The 8,382-nt window shown below is 41.9% G+C and overlaps 1 protein-coding gene across 2 annotated transcripts; it reads right to left on the bottom strand.

Annotated features, from left to right (window-relative positions):
• Positions 1-518: 518 nt before the first annotated feature.
• PHLDA3 (pleckstrin homology like domain family A member 3) lies at positions 519-7,833 on the bottom strand. Of its 2 annotated transcripts, XM_087931982.1 has the most exons (3): positions 5,550-7,833; positions 2,710-2,880; positions 519-2,520 (listed from the first exon to the last, which is right to left on the bottom strand). In XM_087931982.1, the coding sequence occupies exons 1-2, from the start codon at positions 5,911-5,913 to the stop codon at positions 2,732-2,734; spliced, it is 513 nt and encodes a 170-aa protein (XP_087788108.1). In that variant the 5' UTR covers positions 5,914-7,833; the 3' UTR covers positions 519-2,520; positions 2,710-2,731. The 2 variants fall into 2 exon arrangements, with proteins under 2 accessions (XP_087788108.1, XP_026568703.1); XM_026712918.2 differs by having other exon boundaries at positions 519-2,880.
• Positions 7,834-8,382: the final 549 nt, after the last annotated feature.

The following is an 8,382-nucleotide window of genomic DNA, read 5'->3' as shown; positions in this document are numbered from 1 at the left end:
CTTTTGTTGGCAGGGTGATGTCTCTGCTTTTTAGTATACTGTCTAGATTTGCCATAGCTTTCCTCCCCAGGAGCGTCTTTTAATTTCTTGGCTGCAGTCCCCATCTGCGGTGATCTTGGAGCCCAGGAAAATAAAATCTGTCACTACCTCCATTTCTTCCCCATCTATTTGCCAGGAATTGAGTGGGCCAGATGCCATGCACGTAAGTTTTCTTAATGTTGAGTTTCAAGCCAACTTTTGCACACTCCTCCTTCACAGACTCACAGATAAGGGTTATTTCTATGCAAAAGGATGCATAATCCATTTAGATGGGAAACAATACCAGAGATGTCTACCTGTAGTTTATGTAAACTAAGCATGTGCTTTAGGACTTCCAGTGCAACATTTTTTGCAATGCAAAGTGATTATTTGCCATATAAGAGAAATCCCATTGCAGTTTGGGGAAGCTTTCCTACAAGTAATTTTAAAATCAGCCTTCGTAACATTTTAAAACATTAAAACTAGAGCCATGTTACTAGTTGTTTTTTTAATAAATTTATTCAAATTATTTATAATGAAAGGATAAAAGAAAAACATCCTTGAATCTTTAAAGCACCATAAAGTCTAATTACTTTTAAGATACTAGATATTCAAAAATATTGTAATGACATCATTTATATCAACATTCTGGTGAATTACCTTTTGGACAGGAAAATGTATCTACTGCATTTATTCAATCACAGAATCTAAAACTCCTAATGAAATCAGCAGGGTACCACCTTCATATTACTCCTTATTTTTCAGTGTTGCAGTATATGATAATAATGTTATCAAATTTTGAGGGGGTACTGCTTGTCAGAAGCAGATTCATAATTGCTCATGACAGTTGGTCAACATTATTTAAATAAGGGCTGTGATACCCAGAGACAGAAGAAGCAGTGGAGATTGAGAACATGGAATGTCACCAATAGTTGTCATGGACAAAAGAGAAGCAGAGGAAATTGAGTGATTGGCACAACAGTATTTTCATAATTTATTCTATAGCAAATGATGCTACTGATGGTCACAGACATTACACAAGGCTTCAGACAATGTACAGATCTAGATTTTCAGACTGTGAAGTTACATCTCATGACCAATACATATCAAACTGAATGTAGGAAATGTCTTTCACAGTCATGTTAATGACCAAACTTTCTACCACCAACAGACTTTCCATAATTTTCCATTCGCTTTCATGTAGCTAAGATCATAGTCATTTTTTTTTATGCCAATGCTCCTAATTGGCACAAATCTGCATAATTACAAAATATTGAGCATAGGGTGGCTAGGAAAGAATGTTTTAAAAAGCATGTTTCAAAAGCAGGACAATTGCGTGCATTGATTTTTCTTGAAATGTCATTAATAATTATATTAGTAGTTTTGCCATGCCACTTCTCTTCCAATTCTGTGGTGCATAAGCCCTTTTTAAACATTTGGTCTGAAGAGATCAAGGCAAGAAGGGTCAGGATCCTAAATACAGTAGACCTCTTCCAGATCTCTTCCCCTCCCCCCCCTTGTGGTTTTGGGTGTTGATTTAGAAAACCTGACAAGGATCAACCAGTCATTTGAACATTAGGAAATCAGAGTTTCCACAAAGATTTAAAAAATGGGAATGAGAAAGCAGGAATGGTAATATTGGGGACAATGCATACTCCTGTTTCACACTGCTTTATTTGTTACACATAACTCCTGAATAAGGGTAAAATGGCCTCTTTGGTGGATGAGTGTGCACCCAATCTCCATCTTCTTACCAAAAGGGATAAGGACATTCCCAGTTGGATTCATAATTATGTTTCAAAAGGCAATGCAAGAGCTTGCCATTCTATTTTCTGCTTTCTTCCCATGTCCCAAGGTAAGTAAATAAGTCATGGGGCAGTGGAAGAAAAAGATGGTGGCATACTTCAGTCTTCAAAAGGCTGAAATAAAGAAGCCTTCAGCCTTGCATATGAATTCTTATCCGGAGGCTTGCACATTAGTACCTAAGGATTCTAAGATAAAGGATCTAGCAATGTTACATAATCCTAGATGTCGATATGATTCACTGAGCTGAAATTATGGATTGACAGTGAGCATTAACTTCGTGGCAAAAAGCACAACCAACTCATTTATAGAAGTTTTGGGATTCCCAAATGCTTCTTAAGGTGCTTACATATATTTTAAAATTCTCTGCATCTACTCCAGCAGCATCTTCCTCATAACCTGTGACTTCTCAGGTCAGAGGGGCAGACTCACATTTGTGCCTTCCAGATGAGCCGCTTGATTATCTGAGGACAGACGTTCCTCTGTTTTTTTTTAAACCAAGAAATTAGTCCCGTATCATGTCTGACATGCTCAGATTCAATAGCAAGTACGTTCCTCACTTGCATGGTTCATCTTATTCTGGCACTGTTCACTCAGCATCAGGCTGGTGGCACAATGAGTGATGGAATGATTCCTTTTTGTCTTAGCTGCTGCAACTGTCGCCTGAATCACAGTAGATGTCCATCACTGTAGGTAAGACTGTTGACAGTAGAAAGCAAACTGTCAGTTTAATAGGAAACTTTCTCAATGCCTTATCGAGAGACCAAGTTCTTAAGTATCATAGCAAAAACAGAGGAGAAAAACAAAAGCTGTTTCTAACCATTGTTGTGATACATATTTGGCTAGCTTCACCAGGCATTATGTCACTTTGCAGCAGAGATGCCTCACCAAAGAAAGTAGAGGTCTTCATTCAGTTGCAGCTAGAAATTGCCTTTGGTCCACCAGCAGGTGAAGTCACTGCTATAAATTCCTCCACCCTCTCCACGTTGAGCTGAGAGTCGGATTTCTTAGACCCATTCACCAGAATCTGGCTGGTTGGAGCTGACCCTTGTTGAAAAGCTGGAAAGGGGGAGGTTGGAGAATCAACAGTTAGACCGGAGTTAAGTCATACAAGAGACCATACATACCCCCTAACTGTACTGCAAGAAAGAAATCGTGCTGGTCTAAAATGTGCCATTCTCACAGACTTGTGGCAACAGAAAGTACTATAAAACACTTCATACACAGAAAAATGCTACAGAAATGAACATAAAATAAACCAAAACATTATTGACATAAAAATAATGATTTTAAAACAATACCTTTCCCTAACTGTATACTGTATTTCCCCAACTGCAATTCCACCACACAACAATGTATCAAGTATTACCAAGTACACCTTATTTTTTTCTAAAAAATATATTTGCTGAATTGGTTCTACATAATTCCGGAAAAACTATTATTTCATGTGGCAGATGGCTAGGCAAAGGCATAGAAATTACTAATATGCCCATTTAAATTAAATTAAATTAAAGTCTTCCCTCCTGATTCTGGTGAGGTTCATATAAAAGAAAGGAAGACCTTGCAGAGCGTTACCTGTTTTGATCAGAAAGAGGTGAGGGGATAAGTTCTTTTTTATGAACTATTTCCCTTTCTCCCCTTTAGAAGAAAGCACATCTATTAAATACAGTCGAAGAACAATATGGCAGAAGTGGATCATATCCGGTTTAGTCCTCCTGATCAGTCAGACTATCAAATTATATCTGAGTAGAAACAGTCTGTGCACTGGAGAATATTTGCCATTCTAGTCTAAAGGTAAAATAATCCAAGCACAGGGAGATGCAGTTGTAACTCAACCTTTGTTCTTAAATATTTAAACAAAAATGAGCTTAAACATTACTACAAGCACAAGATGGGTAGAGTTGTCATTAATGGAAAATTCTCTGTAAGAAGTGTGTACCCTCACTGAACATTATCTTCCCTGCTGAGAAGGAGTGGATGCAAACAATGGTGTGTGGTTTATTTATTTCCTTTCTAGTCCTCCTCTCCTACTGTTCTCCATTTTACTTTTTCCTGAACCTCTGACCTCCCAGCTTAAAAAAATAGTGATTTAGCCATGTTTGTTCGATTGTTTTTAGCTGGGCTGAGAATAGAGGAGGGCACAGCTCAATTACTCAGGCCCTTCCTTGCATGCAAACCACTCTAAATTCAACTCCTGTCATCTTCAGGGAGGCCCGGAGAAAGTGAGAGGCTTCTGTCAACAGCATTGGCCTTGATGCATGAGTGATCTGTCCCTAAACAAACTCATCTGCACGCTTCTTCTGTTGGGTGTTAGGATTTCTTCTCTTCTCTGATCTTCTCTCTGTAGGAGAAGCTTTCTTTCCGCTTTCTTTTCTTTCAACCCCAGATTCTACTTCTGTAATTTAGTTGTCCAATGTCCAAAGCAGTAAATATCCACCTTAAGGCTGCACAATTCTATTTTGGGGGTGGTGGTGGTGGTGGATTGAACTGGCTTTTGAGTGGCTTAACATTGTCCAAAAATTTAATGGTACTAAGATAAAAACTATAAAAAAAACACTGATTATAAATGTAATTACAAAGTAAACCTATGCAATTATGATCTTCATGATTACAATAAATCTGCCCAGCACCTTAACAGTTATAAACCGATGTAACTTTCAGGAGAGTTCTGGGGGACATTGCAAAAATTTTAGTAGCCCCATGATGCTGTGCATCTCTGATAAAAATTAGACATTCATACCATTAACTCTTTTTTTTTCTGAACTATTTCCCTTTCTCCCCTTTAGAAGAAAGCACATCTCTTTGTTTAAATATTTAAGAACAAAGGTTCAGTTAGCAACTGCATCTCCCTGTGCTTGGATTATTTTACCTTTAGACTAGAATGGCAAATATTCTCCAGTAGTATGTATATTCACACACTGCAACTATTAGGATTGGCTATCATTCAATACATCTTACTTTGCCTGCCTCACCTTACTTATCTCAGGTAGAAATCCTACCCATCTGCGTGGGATTAATAATCTCATTCTTTGCATGGAATTTTAGATGCCAGAAAGATAAAATTCACACATTACGTGTGATTTGATTTAACATGCTGTGAGCATTCAATCACTGATATTTTTCTCTAGGATAATATAGTATCATCTATTCATTCAGCCAACTGATGGTTTATATTACGATACAGCAAATCATGATGGCTGACTGCTCTTAAGGGTCTTGGACTAAGCCATAATATGAGCTATTCCAGACCAGCATTTCTCAACCCTGGCCTCTACCAGATGCATGGACTTCAACACCCAGAATTCCCCAGCCAGCATGGCCTCCGCAGAGAATTCTAGCTCTGCTTACATTAACCTGGTGATGGCAGCAGGCCACTGGGCCCTTCTGAATTAAGAAATCTTTCTTAATTTTGCCATTTGGGGATAGATGTTCAGCTGGAGGTACTGGGGAATGAATTGGGACCCGCCTCCATGCAAAGTCCACCTTTTCTCTAGGGCAGGGGTCTCCAACCTGGGCAACTTTAAGACTTGTGGACTTAAACTCCCAGAATTCCTCAGCCACATGGCTGAGGAATTCTGGGAGTTTAAGTCCACAAGTCTTAAAGTTGCTCAGGTTGGAGACCCCTGCCCTGGAGATCATACCTCCGGGTTGGTTAATTCAGGCAGCCCCCTCTCCCCGCCGACGGGCGCGACCTTCTTAAGCATCTCCTGCCCTTCCCCGCCTCTCACCCGTCCTGCAGCTGTGCCTGGCGCGCACGATCTGCACCGCTTGCTGGTTCTGGAAGCGCACCAGCGCCAGAGTGATGTCGGCGTTCCAGCTGGGGTCTTCCTGGGGGCAGCGAAAGTCGATCTCGGCGCCGTCGTCCGTCACCACCGTGAAGTAGATGTGTCGCTGCTTCCACTCCACGCACTCGACGGCTTTGACGTGCGCGAAGGGCAGCTCCTTGCAGCGCGTGGAGCCCCGGCTGCCGGCCTCGAAGAGCCGCAGCCCCTTCTCGCTGAGCAGGCAGCGTTTTTTCTTCCAGAGCTGCAGCAACCCGCCGCTGCGCTTCTCCAGCACCCCCTCCCGCAGCACCTTCTCCGACGCCGCCATGGGGGCAGCCAGCGACGCTCCGGCGCTGCTGCTGCCCGTGGAAAACGGCCGCGCGGTCCGCCGGGCGAAGCGGCGTTTTTCCTCTTCCTCCGGCTTTCCCCGGGAGAACGCGAAAGCCCGCCCTCTGCCGCGTGAGCCCCGGCCCGGCTCCCCGCGCCTCTCTGCTGGCAGGATCTGTCGCTACATGCCCGCTTGCTTGCGCCTGGCTCTTTCTGCTTCCCACTCGCATTCCTTTCCTGCTCAGCCAGAGCCTCGCCCCAGTTTTGCCTGCCAGACGGCGCTCACGCCCAAACGCGGGACTGCTCCGCTGGAAGCCTTGAGGGGTCCGGCCCGGCGTGGAAGCCAGCTTGCCTGCCGGCCTGCCTGCTGCGGAGGCGGGAAGAACCATTCGCGCGCCGACGGGCGTACGCGGCTCGGGCAAAGCAGCGAGGAGGGTGCCTGAAGTCGCCGGCTGGAGGGATGCTTTCATTTCCCCCCAAAAGCAGCAGGCGCGCACGGATGCAAGGCACCCTTCGAAGCCGGCCAGAGTTTAACACGGATGTACTTGCCCGCCCCCGTGGGTAGGAGCATCCCCTGTAGTCCTGATCCTAGACGTCCCTCCCTTGGGCCGCTGTGGTCCAAACGACGTCTCCCATGCAGATGTGCTTAACTCATAGTTGGTAGCTGTTTCGGGAGGGGAAAGGGTGGTAGTAGAAAAGTGGTGCTTAGCACATGTTTAAGAGAGGTAGGCTGAATTATGCAGAGAGGATTTGTGGAGGAGGGACACATGAGTAAAACTGATAGTCACCTGATTGTTTTGACTCATGCACAAGTCCGATGAGAACAGTTATTTTAGGAGCAGAATGGAAGTTCTCCTATCCAAAGGCGAAGTCATGTGAAAATGTAGACCTGTGAACCTTCTGCATATCCTAGAAATTAAGTTGTATCCACATGTACATCGGGCCCCTGTGTTCTGGTAGTCCAGCTTGCACAGCACAGCTTTGTTTTCCTGTGCAACTCCTCAGATGTTCTGTTAATGGTTTGCAGTGGCTGATACCAAGAGTAAATAAATGGTAGAAGACAAGGACAGAGGTTCACAATCCTCTGTGAGGCAAAACACCTGGCTTCTCTTTCCCTTTTGCAGAGGAGTTGCATCTTTCCCAGCTATTCATTTTCTGCTTCAAATTATAGTCTCCAATCATTCTTTTTTTGGGGGGGGTGGGGGGGGGCTGGTACTCATATGTAGTCCCCCTAAGCTGCATACACCCACATGCAATTATGAGCATAAACTCAGCTGACTATTTAATCATGGCTTTAATTGTGCAGGTGTTTCATAATGCTGAGCTAAAAAACGCTGAGAATCTCCTGATAGGTTATTAGATAGCAAATCAAGTAAATTGTTGTCTCCAAGTTTATGGAGATTAGAAACGTGATATGCAAATTATTTTAAAGCAACTTGGAACATGAACACTCTTAACAGAGGAGTGGAAACTGGGACAGAAATGTGGGAAACATGACTCATGTTTTTTATCTCAGTGTTGTACTTGCACTAAGTATCAAACCATTCAATCTATCTTGATACTTCTAACACAACTGAAGATTGCAATTTTATGTACATTTGCTTGAAAGAAAATTGCAGATTCCTATGGCAATCTATCTAAACCATATTTTTTAGGATTATACACATTTCAAAAACAATTCATGAGAAATACTTAGGACTGTGTCTGAGTACTTCCCTGTTAATCATTAGAAGAGCCCAATTGTTTAGGCCGTGTCTCTGTGTGTTTTCTGAATCATTTATGAAGTGTGTTTAGGTCTAATACCACACTTTTAGAAGTAGCATTGGATAAATCATTAATTCTGTTACTGCTATTATTGACTTAGGTTTTAAGTATTGCTGGTTAAGCTCTTGCTGAATGATATTTTAATAAACATGTACTTCACAGTAGCAGCATGCTGTAATTATTCTAGTGATGAAGCTACTGCTTTGAATCACCAGTCCAAAATATGTAGGAAGAAGCATGTTAAGTTTGTGCTAGCAAAAAAAAATCTTATCTGCTAATCCATCTTTTTAACACATTTAATTAAAAGGTATATGTTTCTGTAAATTGCAACTCACTTTATCAGAAATGAGACTCATGAAAAATCTTGTCTTTTAGTAAATGTGTCTGTTCAAAAATAAAACTGGGCTGTAATCCTGGGATCGAAGCTTACAAGAATAATATTCCAGATTCACACCAATATTTTTTTAATTTCTTTTAAAAAGTAAGTTCAAGTATGAGAAACATATCTGACAAACAAAGACAGAAATTTGAGAGAGTATTGGGGTAAGTAGGTATTGATATCCCAATACTTTATGTACTAAGTAGGATATGAGAAGTTCTTGAAGACACAGAAACTTTAGTGAAGACAAAGCTAGGATGGAAGAAGGAAATCAATAGTACGCTAATTACCCTATTTTTATCATTGCAGTCCTAAGCTGACTCAGAG

The sequence above is a fragment of the Pseudonaja textilis genome, chromosome 3 (assembly GCF_049901715.1).
Source record: "Pseudonaja textilis isolate UNSWEBS1 chromosome 3, rPseTex1.2, whole genome shotgun sequence".
NCBI classification, from domain to species: domain Eukaryota; kingdom Metazoa; phylum Chordata; class Lepidosauria; order Squamata; family Elapidae; genus Pseudonaja; species Pseudonaja textilis.
Note: the sequence above shows the minus strand (reverse complement) of the source record. Positions and strands in the feature narration are given on the sequence as shown.